Source organism: Gavialis gangeticus, unplaced genomic scaffold, assembly GCF_001723915.1.
Source record: "Gavialis gangeticus isolate Ggan-Ray unplaced genomic scaffold, GavGan_comp1, whole genome shotgun sequence".
Classification (NCBI taxonomy): domain Eukaryota; kingdom Metazoa; phylum Chordata; order Crocodylia; family Gavialidae; genus Gavialis; species Gavialis gangeticus.
The window spans coordinates 2831615-2855563 of record NW_017729001.1 but is presented as its reverse complement, the minus strand read 5'-3'; the positions used below and the strand labels follow the sequence as shown (position 1 = coordinate 2855563).

General features: G+C 42.7%; 1 protein-coding gene across 1 annotated transcript in view; it reads right to left on the bottom strand.

Moving 5' to 3' along the window:
• Positions 1–3844: 3844 nt before the first annotated feature.
• Positions 3845–23949, bottom strand: part of TBX5 (T-box 5) — a 45964-nt gene continuing 25859 nt past the window's right edge. Inside the window, exons 6-7 of the mRNA XM_019506618.1 lie at positions 16059–16285; positions 3845–4767 (exon numbers count right to left, since the gene is read on the bottom strand). Of these exons, the coding sequence (XP_019362163.1) occupies positions 4184–4767; positions 16059–16285 (811 nt within the window). The 3' untranslated portion in view covers positions 3845–4183. The remainder of the gene's footprint in view (positions 4768–16058; positions 16286–23949) is intronic.

The following is a 23949-nucleotide window of genomic DNA, read 5'->3' as shown; positions in this document are numbered from 1 at the left end:
GCCAATGGAACACTGAGTATAAAAAGTACAACCTATCTCAGTGTCTTAGGGTTCCCGACCAAGCTTCAGATTTTCTATTAAGGAGACAGATGACCAAAACAGGGAGCATGAAGATAATTAATCAAGTCAAAATCCTGAGATTGCTTTTCTAAAGCTTGAGAAATAATTTTACCATGTATTTTATTTTCTCTAATGCTCTTTAAGATGTATGTAACAAAGTGCTTGTAAGTCCTCTTTGCTCATTGGATTATATGTAAATTACCATATTCTGGTAAAATGATTATATGATTGGTGGTGGGATAATGGCATTGTAGGGATAACAATGTTGAAGAGTACAGTGTAACTGAAGAAAATCCATGGTAAGTTTTGTTGCCTGACCCAGAATCCAATGGATTTAGTAATTAATTTTGGACTACTAAATATTAGAGGAAATACTATGGGGTTTACTAAATAGTGTAGAAAGTGAGTAATTTGGGAGAATTCAGCACACAATGAGGAGGAGCAATAAAAGCTTTATGTATAGCTTTACACTGGTCTCAAATGAGGTTTACATGATGTATAGATCTTAAACTGGCCCTTTATGCAGTGATAATGCCCAGGCACAGCTCCCAGCCCAATCACTGGAGATGCAAATACAACTCTCAGGCAGAATTTTGGCTCATAAAAGATTTTCTTGTACCTTTTAGCCTTCCGTTTTTTGGAACCATTCAGTGCTTGCAACAGACTGACCATTGATTAAAGTTAAATATAGAAGGAAATATTGAATGCACTGCAGATGGATCATTTGGAATCTATTCTAGATTAGATAGGGAAACCCTGTTCAGGTTTTAAGCAAATCAAGGAATCAATGGCTTTGATTCCATTGAATTTAATGGGATCTTTTCTACTGATTTGGTTTTAACAGGAGCAGAACCAGACCCACCTTAGACCAGGAATGAAGGAAAACTTTTGGTCAGCTCAATCCACCACCGTTTAGGGGCCATAATGCCAGTTTACCCCTTATTCTATATCTTCTAGTTCTATCTTCTATCTTACTATGAATCTGCCAAGAAATGGTGCTCTATTCCCTTTCTAATGAGATCATGCCTTCACCTAATAAATATCATTGGGTCAGATTGTGAAAGCCTTAATCATGTTGAACAGCACTGTATCCCAGGAGTTGTACCATTAATTTCAATAGAACCACTCTACAAACTAAGACTGGCAGAATCTACCCTCTGGATGGCTTTCCACTACTAGCCATCCACCAGTCTGAGGCTAGGAATGCATATTTGGTTCAGCCTTGAACAGGTAAAGATAAGGAAATAAGGTAAGAAGCAATATAAAATGATTTGTAACTAAATGTCACTTGCTATTAAACTCCTTTTATACTCTGAAAGGAGGAAAGTTCTGTGATTAAGACACTGATATGGGACTTGATAGATCTGGGTTCAATTTCTATTCCTAGCATCTGACAAAGTAGGTAGTCTGTAGAAGCACATGCCTCTGAGCCATTTGGTCTCTTAAGGCCCTGGTAGATGGTATACTGAAGACATGATTAACCAGTTCATGCGTAATAACTTCGTGCCTGGTTCCCATTGCACCTTAAATTGAAGATGTTGCCGGTGGGCTCCCAGGGCTGAGAGCTCTGATCAGCAGACTGGCACTCCCAGCCCTAGGCCCACTGGGCATGCAGTTTGCTACTTGCCTATGCAGGGGGAACTCAGGTTCCCCCTACACCAGTAATAGAGTATGATTGGGATGTGATCTCCAGTCCTCCAAACTCACCTCCTCCTATGCATGTGTCATCTTGCCCTACACACTGTCCAACTCCCTGTGCAAGTTGTTAAACATTCAATGCCAGCTGCAAAACAGGATTGATCGTATTTCCCTTCTAAGCTCAGACTGCATACTGGAGATAAGAACTGGCTTGTGGTACATGCTTGCTGTTTCTAGCACAATACAGTCTCAGTCAGAGCAAGTAAATAATGCTGTAATACAAACAAATAATAATAGCTTATCTTGTGGTCATTCAGTACAAAGAACAAAAAAAGATAGGTGCCCAGGTACCTTGTACTTCATAGCATGTGGTATTTATTAGACATAAATTGGCACACAAGAATATGGAAAGAATAGTTAGGTATTTCTGTAATCACTTTCACATACACCCCAACATTCATACATATTCACAGTCTCATTCTTCACACTCACATATACCCTGTTTTCTTAATGGAGGGTCATCTTCCATTAAAAGTGTGTGTGTATTTGCTCTGTGTGTATGTGTACACACACACACACAAATACTCACACAGTTTGGAGTGGGGAAAAAAGAAAAGAAAAAAAGGAACCAAACTTGAATTTGAGCATCAGTAAAATAAAACGCTCTCAACCAGCTACTCTGCTGGTTTTATTGTGTGCTATTACTTATTAGAATTCCTATTTTATAAATAAATAGTACCAGTAAATTATTACATCTGAAAAAAACCCTGCAAAAGAAGTTTGTTACTTGCACACATTTTTTTTCTCTTCCCCTCCTGCTACTATTTCCTGTACTTTTTAAACACAATGCATTTAACTTCTCATATATGAAACAGGATTGTATTTTCTTTCTTTTTTATAGAGGAAGAGGAATAACAAATTGAGAGAGAGAGGTGATTTTACAGATGAATGTGTTCAACATTCTTTAAGAACACAGGATTTTGTTTTTGCTGTCTGCACACCCCTCCCTCCCCCATTGGTTCAAGGACTTTGTTTTCCTGTAGTCTTTTAAGAGTTTGGTAGGTGACCAATCTGGCAACTTTCAGGCTTTAAAGCAGTGATTCTCAACCAGGGTACCATGGCACTCTGGAGTGCCTTGAGGGTCTGTCAAGGGTGCCACAGGTTGACACACAATGTTAACATTGTTATGTGTGCAGCACAAGATAAATCCAGAGATTTCAGATAGGAATTTGGAGTCTTAAAAATATTCAGATCCGCTGTGATTTTTCTGAGTTTTTTGCAAGAGAAGAATCACTCTATTATTTTTCTGTAGTCAAAAAACAAGTGAAAACTAAGAGCTGCATTATCTAAGGGGTGCCTTGAGTCTCAAAAGGTTCAGAAACACTGTTTTAAAGGTACCCCAGAAGCTTGAATTGCCTAAAAGAAAATAAATTGAAGAAGAGGAAAAACAGGCAGGAAGGAAAAAGAGAGAAATACGGTGCCCAGTGTGGCAAGGAAGTAACCATATTGTCTTAAATGCAACACGCAACTGCTGGAAATTGAAATGCATATTATAAGCAATAAATATAGTAAACGCGATTTCCAGCTGTCTCTGGGCAGCTTGCCAGGTGACACCAAAAGTAAAATTGCATCAATCAACAAGGAGCAGAACAAGGATCAGGCTCAGCTCCCCAGCTGCTGCTACTCAGGTAGTTATTACAAAGAAAGATCTTTTTTCTTCATTTTCCCTTTCAAAAACAAGGTGCATATTATATATTCCAGGGCATGTTGTATGCAAGAAAATATAGTATTTTACAAGGCCCATTGCTTTGGCGACTCATTTCAGGCACGTGTTGCACATAAAATGGATCATGTAATGCAGCAACTAATTTCAATTATGGAGCAACCCATAACTGAGGTAGGTCTTCTTATCTGAGGGAATATAATATTTGTTGTTTAAAAAAATAATAAGTAAAGCAGTGCCCACCTCTGAAATCCATCTTGTTATGTCTCTGTGAAAAGGGACAGTGTCTTTTCAACAGAATCGCAAGAAAAAATATATATATATTATTTATTTTATAACAATGTCAACATCAACACCACAAAAAAGGAACATCCTAGTTGTTTTCAGTCAAGCACTCTTATTGTGCTGAAAAAGGCATCAGGAATTGTGTCTTCACTTGAAAGCAAGAAAAACAGAAGAAATTAAGTTTTTGTGGCAGTAACAAATTGTGTGTGCATGTGTCTAGGGAGGGCTGGGGAGTGGGGTGTGGGGGAAGTGCGTTTTTGTTGATTTTCTTAGCAACAAAATAAAAGAAAAAAGTCACAATGAGGTTGATTACTATTTAATCTGTGGTTTCAAACAGCTCATCAGATCAGTGTCCATCTCTGGAGTGCTAATGGTGAACATTCAGTTAAAGGAGTCTTGCAAAATATTCATTTCGCTTTAATACGTTGGTTTTCAATTTTTCAGGGCTTGTTTTCTTGCATTTCCCTTATTTCCTTGTTAGCTGTTCTCACTCCACTCTGGCACCATGCCCACCCCATGAACAGAATGGTACTGGTGGGGTGAAAGGGTTCTAGGCACCCCATGGGAATAAAGGAATTCTGCTGGCTGTAAGCTGCTTGGGGGAGACTGGATGCCAGTTTGAGGTCCACACTGCCGGACAATGGGCTGGTGAGAAACAGATGTTTGGTGCTGAAACATGCTGTGTGTGTCCCCTATTTGTGGTGATGTGTGATTGGCCACACCGGTGAGACGGGGCATCAGAGGACCAGAGGTGAAATGGGCAGAAAAATGCTGGTACGGTAACCTGTCCATAGGCTGCATGGCAGTCACTGTGCAGCTGCTGTAAGATGGCACCGTGGGCCATGTGTTACAACTGATGTCCTCTAGGCTGGGCACGGGGTCTGTTGGGGGAGCGGAGCTGGCATACATACAAGCTTGGCGCTGGGCAGATTCAGTCCTGTATGAGGTATTCAGTCCTTGCTGTTGGGAGTAACTGGACCTGTAGAAGGGATCCTCTTCTGCTGGTGAGGTTTCCATGTAGGATTTCTTGTATGGATGCTCAGTGGTGGAACATTCCTCATCTGCTGATAAATAAAATGCCTTGTAATAAATAACAAAACTATGCTGTGTTGAGGCTCCCACCCATCAATCTCAAAGTGCTCTGCAGGGGTGTGGGGGAGGAGAGGGTCAGTATTAGTACCCACATTTCACAGGGGGAAAAATGAAGGCACAAAATGTTGATTTATCCAACACAGGCGCACAGATCTTGGCTAAATTCTGCTGTCACACTGATGCAAATCCAGAGTCATTACCTAGAACCATCACCTGGGACCAGGGAATGACTGGATTTACATCCTGAAACTGAAGGAAGCATTTGGCCTCTGGTCTCCTGACTCCCAAGTCTAGAAAGGGAAACTGGCTACAAGGAAAATTTAAGAACAAAACCATTCAACATCACTCAAAATTCTTTGTTGTGCTAGATTTTCCATAGCTAATGCCCACAGGTCACCTTACCTGTGCCCTGATGAGGTTAAACTCTAAAGAAGCCAGATGGACAAAAGGACAGTAGCAGTTAGGAACCAATGTTATAACTGTATATCTGATGAGAGGCAGTGTGTCCAATGGGTTGTCTGATCTTGACTCTAACACTAACTCCTGTGTAACCTTGAACAGGCACTGTGAATCTTTACTTATTTTTTCCCCATCCCTCTTTTTTCTGGTTGCCTGGTTAGGCTGCACGCTCTTTGATCCAAAACCTGCTGTTTGCTATTTGTATATACAGTCCCTAGCACAATCGTTTGCCATCACAGTTGGCAGGGTCTGTAGGTACTACTGTCATTCAAATAATAATATTAACTGCACAAAACAAAGCCCCCCTACAACATGCCATTGGATTTACATTAGCTGTGGCAGCATTCAGATGTCTAGTTTCAGGGTTAACAGTTCAGACCCTTAACTGTTCACAGGGAATTAAGCTCCTAAATGCCTTTATGACCTAAGGCTATGCCCTTAAGTCAAGGATGAAAAAAGTAAAAGTAAGTGTCACTAGTAAACAATAAATAACATTCTCTGTTCATACAAGCAAGAGGAATAAGATACTGAAAAATCACTTAGGGTACTGATGCACAAACAGCTTTCTGCTGAGTGAAACGGGTCAGGATTTTACTGTATATCAGCTGTTTTGTGTACACTCCTACCCCATAGTAACTGAAAGCTAGCACACAGTACTTTCCCTCTATCACTGAGAGCTAACTGTCACAAGTTAACTTCCACTTACCTTGGAGTTAGAGCATGCACACAAACAGTTACTACAGAGCAGCTAATGTATAGTAAAGCAATGCCTCCTTTTACCCCATGGTAACCAGTTCATCTGCCCAAGAGCCCATACCCTTAGGTGGGAATCTCAAGAGTGATGCAAAGCATTCATTCATTCATCCATTCATAGAACTGAGTGAAATCTTAGTTCTGTTGAAATCAGTGGTCAAACTCCCATTGATTTCAAAGGGGCTAGGAATTTCACCCAGAGATTTCAGGGACAAAATCAGCTACTGTGACCAAGACTACTGTATTGTTTTAATATTAAGTCTACTGTTTTATTTTCCCTCCAAAAGAATGCTAAAATATCACATTTGATTAAACTAGGGTTTGAACCATAGTCAGCCCCCTGACAGTCGTGTTGTTTGTACTGACAGTATTTTGGTGCATACAATCAAAATATTAAGTCAGAAACATTCATTCAATTAAGTTTTTATTTTAGTATTTTTAGTGCATTTAACCTTTTGGGTCCTTTCCTTGGTTATGAGATTCTCTTGTGGGATTTGACAGGGCAGGGCAGTAGGTTAAAGGTGGTAGGTTAAAGGACAGGTGGCAGGGTGGCTCTCTAAAATGCCACTCTGTCCTGCTTGCTGCTTGATTTCAGGCTAACATGGCTAACTACTAGGGCTGTGTAAAGCTTCGGGTAGTGATTCGATTTGGAGGAGATTCGGCCTGATTCGGTGGCTGAATCTCTGAATCCAAATCGAATCAGGGGACCAATTTAAAGGTCTAAATTGATTCGAAGCTCTCCAAATCTTCGGAAAAGATTTGGAGAGCTTTGATGATTTGGGCAGTCCCTGGTGGCTGCAGAAGGGAGCTGCAGCTGACTCTGAGCTGGTAAGTAGTAGGGGCAGGGGAGGGGACCATGGGGGGACCCCTGCCAACTCCCCTGACTCCCTCCGCTCCCCTAGGCTCCCTGACCCCTGCCTGCTCCCCCCAACCTCCCCATGGCTGCCCCCACCCTCCACAGCTCACCTGTACTTTAACTGGCCCCGCACCGCTCACTGGGTGCTGCTGGGCAGGGGGCAATCCCTGCTGCCCCCCACTGGCCCATGCTTTATGGAGGGGCTCTACACGAGCCCCCCGGCCCCCGCCTCACTCCCCCAGCCCTCATGGGTGCCCCACCTGGGCCAGCTTTAAGCTTTAAGAAAAAAAAAAACTAAGAAAAGCCCCGGGACTCACCACTCCTGCAGCAGCCTCGGGGCTTTGGGGGCTCGTGCAGAGCCCCCCACATGGCGTGGGGCAATGGGAGGCAGCAGGGATTGCCCCTGCCAGCAGAAGTGGTGAGTCTGGGGGGTTTTCTTTTTGTCCTTAAAAGGCTGGAGCTGGCCAGGGTGGGGCACTCGTGGGGAGGCTGGGGGAACAATGGGGGGCTCTGGAGGCTCATGCAGAGCCCCCCATGCAGCATGGGGCAGTGGGGGGCAGCAGGGATCGCCCCCCACCCAGCAGCATCAGCTGAGCTGGGGCTTTTTTTTTAACAAGTGTTGGAGCTGAGGGAGGCAGGGCAGCCATTGCGGGGCTGGGAGGGCAGGTGGGGGATGGGCCTGGGTGATTCTGCGATTTGGAGATTCAGCAGCTGCCAAATCTCTGGATCAGATTCGGCCGAATTGAATCGGGATTGTGATTCGAATCACTAAATCGAATTACTGTTCCCCGAATCAGCCGAATCCGAAGCAAGTACTAGGCACTTTGCACAGGCCTAGAAAACATGCTGTGTGTTAGCCACCCCTGTGCTCGGGCACTGAGCCCTGCATTAAAGACTCCAAGTGTTGGAGAACTCACAACACTTTAAATAAGGAATGACAGCTATAAAGAGCATTTACTTTCCAGAACCAAGTTTTCAGCAGAGAATGCAAAGATCAGGGCTATTCAAAAACTTTGTATTTAAATTGTTTCGGGGTTTTTGTGACAGGAAACTGGATTTCACAAATGATTTTTTAAGTGCTTATTTTTCACAGAAAATTTAATTTTTTTTATTGAAAAACTGAACGCCCCCAAACTGAAAAGTTTTCAGGTCTTAGGCACAACACCAACATTTCCTATTCAGTTTTGTTACTACAGTACCTCAGGGGATATTTATATTTTGCACTTAAATGGGAAAGAAAGGAGAACAGAGCAAGTTTTGGAAGAAAAGTGATGGCATCTAAAAACAGTTTAAGCAGTTATTAAGTTGGATGTAAAAAATTTTTTTTACTATTACTGATCTGATGGATTTTCTTAGCACAATGACAAATTTGTACACGTTATTATAGAATGCAAGATTTAAGTGCATCCCTTAAGTGCTTTATGGAATCTGGGCCTGTAAGAGAAGCTGAATATCGAATGATATCCTGCATTTTTGCTCCTCCTCCAACTGTCTTCGAAGTTTGGATGCAGAAGTCACCATTAAGTAACAAGAACTGAAAAACAATGCTTCACAAAATGAATCATTGTTCTGCTAATAAATTGTTCAGCATTATATTGCAGCGCAGCCCCAGACACGCTCTGCTGGCACCAGAAAACATCAGCCCTTTGTTTTATTGTTTATTTTACTTTGAAAGAATGTTTAACTTTATGTTTTTCCATTGTACAAAAAATCTGTCCAAATTATAACCCTAGGTTGTTGATTTTTCCATTTAGTTGGGGCACATTTCCCACAGCCACAGCACAATCAAGCAGCAATCTCAAAGTTACAGATACATGTCCAAAATTATTGTCAGGTGAAGATGAAACATAAATCTGGTTTCCAGTATGAAAAATCGAAGTAACACAGGCCAAATTCTTTGAAATGTAAATTGCCATCATTCCAGCAACTTCACTAGATCTGTGTTGATCTAGCTCCAACTGAAGAATTGGCTGTATATCCTAGTCCTCCATTTCCCTTAAGATCTTATACCACTCCTCAGAAAGAACTGCTTAGTTATTGATGGGTTAAAATTTGGTCTAAAGCTGTTCCCTCTACCCTTTGGCCCTTCTTCCCAACCTGCCGTCCATATCTTTTCTCCAAAGTTCTGAACAAGGAGAAAAAAACTCTAGGCTCATCTTGAAAATACCAGCAGATGTGGTTGTACAAACTGGTGCGCAGATCCTCAGCTAGTATAAACTGACAAATTCTGTGAAAGCGGGTCTCCCATCTGACATAGACCTGACAGTCTGTTCCTGTGCCTCCCTTCCACACATCCCATAGCACAGGGGTCAGGTCAGGCAGAAGCAGGTCCAAGGTGGAAAGAGGCAGTGGGCAGAGGTGTCTTTATGTGGGCTCCAGGGTGGGAGCCCTTTAATTACAGGGGCTCTGAGAACTGCTCTAATTAAAGCACTCACAGCATTATGGGTATTCAGCATCCCATGCTTCCAAATGGTGGTGAGGGTGCTTCAACTAAAGCTTGTTAAATGAGCTGTAATTAAAGCTCCCTAGCCATCATTTTGAAATGTGGGGAGGATAAATACACGTGACGCGGAGGCTGCTGTAGTGTGCTAATTAGCAGGTGTTGGGGCAGACATCTGGCATGTGTAGAGGTGGAGAGTTCAAAGCACTCTGACACTCCCCATTAGTGATTCCTAGAGAACAGCTGCCAACCAATGCAGCTTAGAGCAATCCCCAGACTGCTCTAACAGCTCTGGAGCCAGGACAGAGAATCTTCTCCTTGACTCTTTCAGCCATAAATTGGACAGGGCAGACAATCTTGCCTGTTGTGTAAATCAGCCCAGTTTCACTGTAGACTGTCTGCCTCTCTGTGATTTTCTTTTGCTGCTCATAACCTAACAGCTTTTGATTGTAGTAGTTCTTCTGGAAGTCAGCCTGGAACAATGCTGCTGTCGTTTGAAGCAAAGGGGTTGATCACCTCACTGAGTGGATCCCTGAACTCTAGACAAACCTCAAAAAGCTGAAGGGTCTGCTGACTGTGGAAAAACAGCCAACACCTGGGAAAAGCTTCTTCAGAATAAATCCAAGCAAAACCAAGACTGCAAAATTGGCTGAAAACATCACACAGACTGGCTTCTTCACAAGGAACTTCATGTTCATCTATTGAAGGGACTTAACATAATTGGACCCAAGATTTCTGGTATATACTGCTTCCAGCTGGATCATACATACCACAAGAACTGTTTTTAAATGGTATTTTCACATTTCTATCATGCATCATCATCCAGTTAATTAGAACAATGTAACCTATATAGACTACCTAGCCAGGTCCTCAGATCAGATAGCATAAATCAGATTGTCCCTTTCAATTTTACAAGTCTCTGATCCACTGCATTCAGTCAAGGAGGATTTAGGCCCTATTTTGATTTTTAGAAAAAAATTACCCACATCCATCTTGCTTCAAAAGCATTCAGGTGGGTTCAGTTTAAGTTTCTACTAAAGGCTTGTGTTTTATTATTGCGTTTTTTTTAACCCAGTGGAAGGGTGCAGGAACAGAGGTATAGCCAATTGCTTAGTTGGTGTAAATCATCTTACCCCAGCGCCCCAAGAGTTTCAAGATCTGCACTACTTCTCCTTACACTGAAAATAGAATCAAAGCAGAGGTGGCTATAATCTGTAGAGGATCCTTAGTCCAAAGTTGGAGCATCCCAAGGGAGATAGATCAGGGATCAAGCTGTTGGGATCAGGTTGATCCCACAAGGTTTGCCAGTTCTGGAATTGGTGGGATGGGCATTAGTAATAGCTCTTTGACTCTACTGCAGGCACAGGTAGTCACACCCAAGCAAGCTTAAAACAAGTGAGCTCAGATACTGATAGTCCTGTAGGCACAGCAGCACAGCACAGTAAGTTCTAGCTGCCCATATATTTCCCCAGGTTCCCAAGCAAGGTTTGCAGCACACATGCTGCCAAAACCATGCTGTTATCAGCACCCAAGTTTAAAGGTAGTTTTCATACGTTGACACAGGCTGCTATTACCCCTTTAACTACAGCATGGTTATATCCTTAGACTTGACCACATGTTCTTAACATTCATAGAAATTGTATGAATGTTACAATTCATACAACTGTAACACTGGGAAAAACTAGATCTTATTTATAGTTTATATTCATACGGATTCTGTTGAAAATGAGGGCCATTCCCTGTTTGTTCAGAACTGCCAAGGAGATACCAATCTCAGTGCTTCCCAAAGTGAAAGAAGACCTGGATTAAATAGGGAAGAATGGTATAGCAAGAACTCATTACTGAAATACCTGTCATGTGCATGTATGGTGCCTGTTATGAAGAAGATATGGCGTATCCACATATTAAAAACCTAACACAGTTCAGTGAAGCAGCAAGGAAAGAAAGGTTTTACTCTTCCCAATATGGGAGATATTTGCTCCAAAGTGTTACATGATTTGCCTAGATAGATACAGCTAATGGATCTTGCCAAATCCTCTCCTTTCTACTAGTGCCAATGTGACAACTCTGTAATGCCCTTGGGGAGATACAGTGCCAATTACCTTCCATACAGTGTCACAAGCATCCTAAAAATCCACCACATGATCAAAAGGGTGTAAATCCAGAGGAATATAAGTCTATATAAGTGACATTTTAGTTTATGGAACCCCTGAGAAAGCACATTGCACCAGATCAAAAGAGTTTGTGAAGGCAATCAGGGGTGCGAGACTAAAATCAACAGAAAAAAATATCATCTGGAAAACCTTTGTCATTCTCAGGGTACCTGAATCATAAATAGAGATTGCGAGCAGATAAGAAGAAAAGACAAAATTTTAGTTGAAATCCCATCAGTGAAAATATCATGACAAAAACTGAAGAGAGCTCCTTGGTAGGATAACATGTTGGAGTTAACATTCTCTGAAGATGGATTTCTTTATGAATTGCTTTAAACAGATTCTGTTTCAGGACCTCAGATAAAGGCACAGGAATGCACTGTATGATCTGAAGAAACTATTGAGCTCATCATTATAACTAGTATTTTAGGAGATTTCCAAGTCAAGAAGAGTTTCAGAAGATGCCAGCAGCAAAGATCTCAGTTACACTAAGATGGAAACGTATAGTATATCATTTCAAGTGGCTTTCAGATGCTGAGATTAAATGCACCCAGCTTGAAACTTTAAACTCCAAGCTTTTCAGCTACAGAGTCCTTCCTAATGTTTCCAGCTCTCATCAGCCACAGTTGGATAGACAGGTTGAACTGTAAATATAGATGACTCAGAGACTTCTACACTGATAATGCCCCCTATTAGTCCTGTGGCTCATCTATAGGATAATTTCTGGCTCAGTCACGAGACTAAACCCATTTTGGGTTGACAGATAGAAACACTAGTATCAACCACAGAGGTAAATCTTTGTCTTAAGTACCTGAACAGCTGACAGGTGCTAACTGAGATGTCTCAGGATTTCCATTTTAATTGTTAGAATACAGTCCAAAGTTTATCCATGCTTAAACAGAGACCTGTTCCTATTTAAACAGTGGCAATCACTAGCTCTTGTAGCTGAAGGAAGCATACCTTGACAGCCCCCACAGTAGAGACTGATCAATTTAATACAGGAATAAAAAACAGGCAGTATTGACAGCTGAACCTAATTTGTCCTTTGACCCTAAGAGCAGTGGTTTTCTTGCTGCAGCCTTCCTGAATAGAAGTAGTGCAGACAAGGAATGCTAACCTACTGAATAGGAGTAAACAGTCTTGGATCTAATGATCCAAGAAAATCAGTTAAGGAAACCCCAGCCCCAGGCCAGATGTCCAGAACTGACTTCATAGTGAAGCCAACAATTTAATTAATGCTCCTTAAAAATTATTCAAAAAGAAAATCGTGTGTGTGTGTGTGTGCGTGTGTGTGTGTGTGTGTGTGTGTGTGTGTATGTGTGTATGATCAGAGGCAGTTAGGATGAGATATGTATTGTTTCTTTCAGACTATATGAGAAAGTCACGTAGGAGACAGAAAGGTTCCAGGTGAACCAGAGAAAAAGCCTGCTTTAAGGGTGATATGGTTTTTCTTACTCTAATACCATTCCTCGAGCAGTGCTATGGGAAAGTGACTTCCATTGTCATGTGACCAGCACAGTCTGAGTTCAGGATGAAAGCTTAGATCAGGTTCTGATTTATTTGAACATGTCTGCTCATCCCTAGTTACTTTTCCTTTTAATTAATCTCCCTTTGCAAGGAGCCACTTGGCAGCTATGTTAGCTCTCTGTTTCCCATTAACTTCTTGTTTCTTTGCTTTAAGCCATGGTGGCTGTTTTCGATTTATTAGAAGCATGAGGAGAAAAGCAAAGCAAAGGCAGCAGAGATTTAGACTTCTGAAACGTACAGTTCTGGGCTGACGGAAGAAGCCAGTGGTATCTGACAGGACGCCGACTCTCTGATTAAAGCATTTGGCGGCTTTGATAAAAGGCCCTTAACTGCTTGTGCCACTCAAACCAGTGGAGAGATAATGAGGAGACACTGGCGGCACAGACAAGGCCTCTCTTTACTAGTCCCCTATACTTTCACAGGGCCATGCATGCAGAAAGGGGCTGATGAACTTATTGCTGAGGAGATAGTCGTCTCTTCTGTGACAATAAGAGGAAGTGAGATAATTGGGGGATTGAGGGAAACCACCCATGGAGACACCACTTAGCGGGAATCCCAAAACTGGAAGGAAACCTCTGTTGATTTCTTATCACTTTACAATGTGGAGGCAGCTGATGAATTGCTTTGTGCTGCCAGGACACACCACAGCCAGAGATTGCCCAAAGGGTTTGTTGTCGTTCAGGCTTTCTTTGCTTTTTTTTTTAAGAGCCTGGCAGGGAGGAGGATCTGACAAAGGTTAAACTAACTTGGAAATAGAGCATGGTGGCCACTGGAGCTGGTCTCAGAAACATCAGCGACACAGACTAAACTGAAGAGAACAAGAAGGGTGGCATGGTGCCATTTTCTCCCCACAGATATATGTCTGCACTATAATCTGAAGGCATGATTACAGCTCATACAGTCATTCCTAAACTGGCTTTAAGCTAGCTATCTTGGTCACTAGGAACAATGTAAACTGGTGCAGCAGGGGGCTACGCTACCCAACTGGGACCCTGAATAAATACTTGGTGACTACACCAAGCTGACCTTTGTGCTGCCACAGCTATGCTGTCAGAGGTACCAAAGTACCTAGTTTAAGACTTTCTCAGATTTGTAGGAACTTCAGTCACATCTTTGAATTATAGATTTCATAAATGTTTATGGTCAGAAGGGACCTTAGTAGATCATCGAGTCCAATGATGTCTTATAGTAAAGACATAACTTAAATAAACTATATAGGTACAGTGCAGTTAATATGCTGGCCAGAAAACAACAGTTCTGTTGTATGAAAAGTTCTGATTTTGCTTTTGTTCCGCATTAGGCTGAAACTGAGTCCTCTCAGATTTTTTTCATGGAAATACACATATGTGTGCATACATGCAACACCCACATGCACTCTCCTGCAATAGCCTTTGGGTAGGACATTCCCCAGGGATGTGGAGGTTCAGGTCCAAGTTGCTGCTGTTCCTGATTAATACAATACATTTCCCCATGTCTTGCTACTTGCATGTACAACATCTAGAGTTATGGGGACTTGATCTCAGCTAGGAGCACTAGTTGTTATGCTTTTATGATTCCATATGGGAATCTGGGCCTAGTCACAGACTCTGCCCATGTGGAATGAAAGGCTTTGAGTGTTACTATAAGTAACTCTCTATAGCAGCCTGGTGTATCGGTCCTGGGGATGTCACTATCTTCTTTTCTCTGGAATGCCCTTATGGCCCACTCCCACAAGTATTCCTCATACAAGTATTCCTACTAACTGCAGAGAACATGGGCTAATCACACAGGGACAGGTGGCAAACCTCAGACTCCTCCTGGTGAGCAGCTACCCTCCAAAGTAGACTTATTGACTTTTGTGAGATTACTTATACCTTTAACTGTTGATTAGGTAGAGTTTACAGTGTGGTCCATAAAGTTCTGGCAGGGTTGGGCCATGGTCATACAGGAGGTAAGCAACAAAACTTCAGTCACAAGGCATTATGATTGGTTATAGTTGATCAATTTGTAGGGTCAAAATCGTGGTTTGGAGTTTTAGCAGAATGTTCAGGTATTACCAGGTATTACCTGACAGGGTCATGATGTGAATATTGCTGTTATGCCCCCTGCCAGAACACATCCACTACAGATGTAGAACAGGAGACTGAAGAGAATACCTGACAGTGAAAAAATGGACATTCCAGCAACTGAGTCTTCATCATCAGGGGCTGACAAACCATGGCAAAGGTGGTGATGTCTCAACCACCTACCTACTGAAGATGGACACTTCAAGGAACTAATGAAGAAGTGGGGCTACACCATTGGTTCAATCACCTGTGCCTGCAGCATAGAGCCTCAGACTATAAAACACCTACTGTAATACCTGCTGCAGCACCTGCTTGAAGGAACATGTACAATGAAAGATCTCACAAAGTACGATGAACGAGCACAAGCATGTGTAACAAAATGGTCAAATATGGTGTAGAGACACAAAAAGAAGAAGAAGTAACAAAGCTAGATCACCTGAACTCTAGTCTGGTTTCATGGTCACTGGACTAGGGATTCAAAAGAAGTGTAGTCTGTACACAGCATATCTGCAGAAGGGTAAGATTGCATTAGCCAAATGCCACCTGCAATCCAGACTATCTTGTTATTTACATTTACAGATTAACCCTGAAACCTTCTCAGAGCTAGAAAGACAGATAAGTCATCTTTATCTGCATCACTGGCTATCTTTCTGGATGTGGATTCAACTTTGTTGTCACCTCTGTGCTTCATCTGAACTTCTCTTTTCTCATCCATCTGAATCAATAATGTTTATACTAACTTGGCAGAGCCATCTCCACAGCTGGGTGCAGTCAGCATAGCTCCTGAAGTCAGTGAAATGACAGTGAGTTACAACAGCTGAGGATTTGGCCCAGTGGATTTAGTGAAGGTGATACTGACCCAAGGCAATGATAAGCTCTTGCCCATTCAAAGATCTTAACTTTAAACCAGATCTGGGGAATTGCTGTATTTGTTCAAGGATGAGGAACGCAAAATGTCTTTGCTGACCATTCTTAGGCAGGGAAAAAAACAAGGAGACAATTAGGTAGAAAACTGCCAATGCCTGACCTTTTCTCTTCGTACAGTGGTAGATCTGACTGTGCTCCTGGGAGATGGGGTATGGGTTGGCAGGTGGTAGCAGGTCCTGGGAGGTGCTGGAGACCCCATTCTCACACTGGTACTGGGAGCTGAGGTTGGAGGAGGTGGAAAGAACTCTGGTCTCACCACTAAAAGGGCTGTGGTTAGAGGACACTTTTTGTCTCACCGTGCTCCTAGGAACCACAGGATACTCTTTGCTGAAAAACACAGGCAAAAAATGCAGCATGTTAGTGTCATGGATTTGCTCCAATTTCTACTGAAGCCATCCTGTCAAAGAGTCTATGCTCCATTCATGCTGTCTGTTAGAAGATATTCCACAAAGATTAGCACACCTTGTAATATGCTTCCTATTGGGTCTCTTCCTCTTTACATGGCCCTCTCAGCCAGTAAGACGACTATTATATAAGAAGACCTACTTCTGCCATCCTGCTGACAGTGAATTGAGCTGACTTGAATATAAATTATACATCACTTTTGCCTATTGTTTCCCATTGCTTTTTACCAGCCTCTACAAGTTTCTCTGTCCTCAGAAGTTGAACCCCTCAAAGCAGACATAGTACTTTGGTGTCTGTAAGTAATAGCCAATCAATTATACATGGTATAGTCTGGTGTGGCCAACCTGTGGCACAAGTGCCACAAGTGGCATGGGCAGCCTCTGTGTCTGGCACTTGGCAGATCAGGGAGGACACAGGCAGCACAGCAGCAGGTAGGGCAGGAAGCAGAAAGCAGAGCAGATCAGGCAGGGAGCACAAATCAGGAAGTGGAAAGGAAAAAGAAGATCAAGCAGAGGAAAGGGATCAGAGTGGCATTCAAGGATGATGCAGGGTCAATGTGTGGAGCACCTGCCAAAAAGACTGGCCTGCATTGGTCTAGTCAAACACTCAGGACCAGTCCATAATGGGGAGGAAATAGGGGGTGTGCCTGTACCAGCATAGTTAGCGCCCCCATAATGCCCCAGTGTAAACTCTGACTTGTTCCCATGAAGCTATACCAGGGCTGAAATACCTCTACAGCTACAATTCTAGCTACAAATCCCACACAGATGAAGCCCTGTGGGATTTTTCATTCATGGTGGCTGGGCATTATCATCTCCATTTTACAGAAACAGAAACAGAAACAGAGGTATTTCATTGAGTTCAGCTGTGCCCACTCTATTATTTATAGCAGGACTGAGAGGATTCTACCGTGATCACAGGGATTAGGATGCTTTAACTGCCACATGGTAACAGTACAATAGACAAAGAATGGAAGAGGAAACTGAGACTCAGGGAAGTAATGTGATTAGCTAAGCTCCCATAGAAGCTACATGACCGAGCCCTGACTAGCATAGATATCTCGTATCTCTTTCTCCTGTGCTCTGTCCATTGGACCTTGTTGCCTCTTCTGTGATCACAGACATCATGCATATGAGCCCAAACAGCACGTTGTACTGACTGGTTCCTGCAGACATTTATATCCCAAGGTAAATTTGCTTAAATGAGGTATCAGTGGGATTCTGCATGTGGAGAAAAGGCCTCTTGGGCATAACAGCTTGTAGGATCTAGCCCTGCATGTTTCCATTATGAGATCCCTCAGAGAGAACTAATCACTGTGGCAACAAGGAACTTATTTACAAAACTTAGCAATAGCATTGGTATAAAACTACCCAGAGTGGGCAGTGTTTATCCAAACCACTACTTCCGTAATTGCCAGAAATATTACTAGCCATGATGTCACTGGGGGGTGGGGGGTCAACCAAGAGCTCAAAAAACAAATAAGTGTGTCTTGCATCATGCCACAAAGCTTGCCAAAATCTGGGTTCTTGTTCTCTGCCAAGCAGAAAATAGTCTAAAGGTGGGGTCTTTCCCCTGAGGAAGCATAGGTGCTCCTCCCAGGAGAATGACCACAGGAAGGGACAGCAGGAGCTCAGGGATGGGTTTGAGGTCTGAGGTCTGGGACCCAGATTCCACAGGGCAAAAAAGAAAGAAAGGACGTGGAATGAAACCAGAGGCTCAGTCTTTGGATACTTACAAGTATATGAGTTCCATGGAAGTCAGCAGATGTTTTATATGTATTATGGACTCTGAGACATACTTTCAATTCTGTGTGCATTCGGGTGTGGAGTTTCTACCCTCTGCTCTTGTTACAAGAGAGGTTACACAGTCTTACATAGAGGCAGTGGACATGGCTTATAAATGGTATGGAGCTCAGCATTTCCCAACCTTGAGGTTCTAGTTTACCAATTAGGGGAACCTGCCATTTGGTACTGTGCTTAACCTCTCCACTGAGTCCTTGAGGAAATGTTGTACATACCAGGTCCCAAAGCTACATCAGTACTTTATTCCTTCTCTGAGGAAATGGGCAGAGAGGGAGATGCTACATTAGAAATTCCCCTCAAATTTCCCCTTGAATTGGCAAACTTCAGGCTATTTTCTTCCTCTGCTCCAGCTCACCTTTCCCAAACCCACAGAACCCAACTGTGCATATTCATATGGAGTGAGACATGGGACACGGTGCTACCAAGTTATGGAAATTACTTAATTTCCATCCCTGTGGTCACTCTGGGGGACAGGAAGATGACTTTCCAAAGTGTTTCCACTATCTTCCTATGGGGACATCAGTGGGGGACAACCTTTTTGGCAGGCATGCCACAAATTAGCCCTGCATCTTCCCTGAGTACTACTCTGATCCTCTTTCCCCTGCCCAATCTGTTGCTCTACTTTCTATTTCCTGCCCTATCTGCCATTGTGCTGCTTATCTTTCCTTTGATCTGGTCATGCTCAGAGGCTGCCCATGCCCCTTGTGGCAGGTTGGCTATCCCTGAGGTAGGGGATTTATCTGTGTATAGCTCCCATTCAGACAGAAGTTAGTTATGGTACTTTATGGACTAAAATACCACAAGAGTACCCCAGTCATGATCACGATTCTACTGGATAAATATGCAGTGAGGGACCCTCCCTGCTCCAGTGAGTTTCTAGCCCATATGGATACATTCTCTGTCAAAATGGAAAACTGCTGTCTACAAAAAACACTCGATTTTTATTGAAAATCTGACTGCCAGAAAACTGAGCTATATTTATTCTTAAATTCAGTATAATGCCTGGGTGGGAGTGGTAGTTCAGATACCTCCTGCTTCCCACTGAGATGTTTTCCCAATAACGCACCATGATCATGTGGCTGCTGTGATTCACAAACCCCCCTCACAGGGGCAGAAAACCGGGGTCCACCACTAGGAGATGGACCCTCAGGAGGCTCTACAAAGGGAGTGGAAGGAAGAGGTGCTGAAGTACAGTTCTGGTGCTCTACAGTGCCAAGTCAAATTTTGAATATTTCAATGTTCAGCTGAAATATTTTTATTTTTATATATACCCAAAAACCCCCTCAATTATTTTGGTGGGAAAAAAATTATTTTCTAGCCAACTCTATATAAAAAACCACTGTTCCCTCTTGCCCACTTACCTCTGCATCTCTGCAGAAAGGCATATTTAAACCATATTCTTCACCATGGTATCTGAGTTCTAACAAAGAGATTTCTCGGGTACCTTCTGAAGCAATAGTTATCTTGAAACATTTATATTGCTTGCAGAGTACCCTTAGTACACTGTGTACAGCTATCACTTCAGACTGCTCTTTAAAAATATATTAGATATTTTTCAGTGTCTAAAAGTTCCTGTTCTAAAAATAGCCAATTGTAATCCTAGGCTAAGGTCTAATGGAATGAAAGTATTTACTTACTGCTGGCACAGAGAGATCATCATGCCTAGGAAATTTGTTTTTCAAAATAACTGCATAATGAGCAGCTGGGAGTATATGGAAGGCTGACTAGGTCTGGCAAATATATTCAACCTTTTGAGCAACGATGGGACATCACTGCATTAAAGCCAGAATGCCTGGGTTATACTTTTACATTAGGAAGTTAACATATTACATATTTTCACATTAAAGAATGGTAATATAAAAAGATTGAAAGAATTTACAAGGAGGGATGTGGTGTCACCAGCCTACTTACAACACTTGATAGGACTAATGATATACATCCAGCTACCATGTTTGAGGTATTACAGGACTATGTTGTAGCCCCAACCAAAACTGGAGTTGCACTCTGCTAGGTGCTGCAGAAATACAGTGAGAGACAATCTCTGCCCCGCAAACCTTCCAGTCTAAATAAACCAGACAGACCAAGGGCAACCAGATGGGAGCATTATTTTATTTTACTGCCATATTACAGACTGGGTGGCAGAGTACATAAGGTGTGTTGCTGGGATCCAGAGGTGCAACCTTAAGTGTTGCTCTAGTCTTGCATCAATGGGTGCCACACCACCACCCCTGCAACCTACCCAGTGGTTGACCTAGTGACAAAAAGATACCCAGTTGTTTGGCTTGGGAGACAAAGGTGGCTCGATGCAATGCTAGCCACATCACTCCCTTGTGTGCTGCTGGCTACACAAACTGGTGTGCCTTTAGTGTGTGCCTGTGTGCCTTTCCTATGTGTGCCTTTACCTTGTAAACCTTTGGCCATTTTAAAGATGGTAAATTGAGACCCAGAAAGACTAAATGACTTGCCCTAAATCACACAGAAAGCTTGAAGCAGACTCATGAATTAAGCTCATAAATTAAGTGTGGCCTTGTGGGTAGGGCACTAGACTGAGACTCAGTCTAGTGCCCTACCCACAAGGCCACACTCCCTCTCTTAAAGCCATTGGCTGGATTTCTACAAAGCTGTGTGGAAATGTACCTCCTTGACAGAGAGGGACCGAGGACAAAAAGGTGAAGGAAAAAGATAAGAAGGAGAGACTGGAGGAAGAGGAAGCCCTGGAGGTCTTCCTTCATGGCCCCTGGCCCTCAACAAAAGCAGCAGAAGTGGTAAGGAGATGGGGGAGTCCTAGGGTGCCCGCTCTATGCCAATCAGTGGAGAATTTTGAAATATTTCACTACTCCCTGGCTAGTGGTACAAGAGTGTCGCTGCAGACTGGGGCAGCTATGGGCTTACTGGTCACATGAAGTCAAATCAGGTTGCATTTTAACACATTCTCACAGCTAACTGCTCATCAAAGACATATTGGGCTTATGAATAAATCACAGAGAATGCCCCTGATCATGAGTGAAACAAAGGAAAACATATGAATGAGCTGGATTTGATTTCACTGGGATTTGCTACCTTTTAAAATCCAAAATGCCAGTCTGGCTTACCAACCCATATCCTGTTTAATTTATCACTGTCAGAGGGACAGGGAAATGGTAAACAAACATGTAAGCAAGCCAAGAGGAAAGAAGAATCAGAGGAAAGATGATGCTGTTTCTATTCCAAGGTGCTGTAGACTTCCTTGATCAAGAAAATCAGAAGAGTGATTCTCTGGAAATCTCACTTTGATGTCTGTGCATCTCTGGGTTGTATCTGCCTGTTTAACCGTCAGCATATGTCATCACTGTATCTACACTTCATTCTGCCTCCTGCATCATCAGGGAATTGTCAACAAGGTTCTGACTGCAGAGAGCTGGGTTTTCCTGAAGACATGTGCACATTTGCAGACCACCTGGCTTATGTCTTGCATGCAAACTCAGGATGAAATTCCCTACTGTATAGAGAGCCAGTCCAAGGTCTGTCTGTCTATCATTTAAATCTCTAAAATAGTGGTGAAGTGAGACTTAAATCATGTGTACTCCTTGTGCTGACACTGCCCAGTTTATGCACTGCATTGAACACATACATTCATGGACACATACAGATTGTAGAGTCCAACATTTAAAAGTCTGGCTCAGAGGCTGCAATTCTCAACTACTCTAAATTCATGCTTGGGATAGCTGGAGTGTTGAGAAATGAAAAATATGTTATGCCGTGTTTACACTGGCTTCAACTAGGACAGCTGAAAGCAGTGCAAGTTAGAGCAGCCATGGAGCTAAACTAGCTTAGATCTGCTGTATGGTGCCCTAAGGGCTGTTCCACCAGCTGGAAATTAACAGAGTGCATCACTCCCGTAACATCTCCTATCTCTCCTCAAACCCGACACAAGCATTGTGACCTGCTCAGGATTCACCAGTGCTACAAGCAACACTTCACAAAAGCCTGAAGATCATCTGCATGGTAAGGGACTGGCCCAGAATTTATATTACTTTGAAGGATTTAGGAGGTAGGAAGAGTACAGTTTGATTTTCAGAATAAAGTAGGGTTTGCCACACTGGGGACTAGGGACAATGTCATTTGACTTGGCAAACTGCTATTGAATAAATACAGAACTTTGCAATATGGTATCAAATCATGTTAATGACTGTAAAATATCCGCTTCCCACTCATCCTAAGCAAAGCCATATGAAGAACATTAAGTAAAATTTGGTTTTATACAGTACCTCTTATACTCAAGGCCACAAAGCAGTGTGTATCAAGACCATCCAGAATTATTGCAATTTATTATAATAAAATTCTGGAAGGGCTATTAAGTGTCTTTTTTATTATTTAAGCCAGCTTTCATCTCTTGGACACCTAGATGAGACCTAATGTAGGGGAAAGATGATCCTATCTGTGCTGACCGCAGGAGTTCTTATAATTTCCCTCGCATCATCTTGTGCTGGCCACTGCTGAAACAGGGTAAGCACCAGATAAATCTAATGTGATCTGCTCTAGTATGGCAGGATTTCTCAGCTTTTTCGACCAACAGACCATTGTTGACACTAAAGTTCTTGTGGACTACCATGTCCTTGTCTCACCAAACTTGCAACTGAAAAGGGTGGAAGGCTGCTGCAATCCATGGACTACTTACCAGAACCTTGCAGAGCACCACCTGTGGCCCATGCACTACAGTTTGGGAACCACTGCAGTATGACAATTTCTATATTCTGAAGATATAAACTGAAAGGTCAGTAACTATATCTGAAATATGTACTGAATTATCACATACACACAGCCCTACACAATTAGAAAGGCACAATTAGGGAAAGTTGGCCCAGACACCGAGGTTACTTCCAAGTCTTTAACTTTTATTAGGTCTGGGGTGGCCAACATGCAGTAGAGCTGCCTCAAGAGGCATGGGCAGCCTCTGTATTTGGCATATGACAGATAAGGGAAGGGACAGGTAGCACAGTAGGAACGGTTTAGGAAACAGAAAGCAGAGCAACAAACTGGGCAGGAGAAAGAGATCAGAGTGGCCCTTGGGGAGGGTTCAGGGTTAATTTGGGCATGCCTATCAAAAAGGTTGACTCCAATTATTTTTGGTTATCAGGCATAGAGACAGAAAGTACTATTTTACTGTCTTGTCAGTATTATGATTTCTCTATCAATTCCACACCTGCTAACACTGCAGAGCCAAAAGTGAGTATGAACTCATGTCCAGATATGCAAAGTTCACATAAAGGTGTTTGATTTTATGTCAGGCCATTATTTTGTTTTGTTTACTACTAGGGACAGGGGAGAGGATGACAATGGAGACTAGACACAACAGAAAGAGAAAGTCACAGAAACTCACTGATGTTAATTTACCAACCCTGATTTAAACCCCCCCCCCATAGACTGACAATTTGTAATTTTGATCAATTAGTATATGTTCCAGTGCAATGTAATAAAAACAAGTGCCTTGAAACCATTTTGGGAGACAGTCTTGGAGATCTGATTTTGGACATTATATGTTACTGAAGAAGTCAGAGGGAAAGGAACTGCTGCATGCTTTCTTCACTTACATCAGGGGTTTTCAACCTTTTTGGATCAGTGTACCCCTGGTGGCTGGACACAAAGCAGTATACTCCTGGTGGCTGTACATGGAGTGGGGTAGAAGGGTGGCACGTGGCCGAATGTGGAGTGGCGGCAGCCACCATGTGCTAACTTCCCCACCCCTGTGTCCAAACGGGCGGGCGGTGCCTGCACAGCAGCACAGCATGGTGCATGGAGGCACTC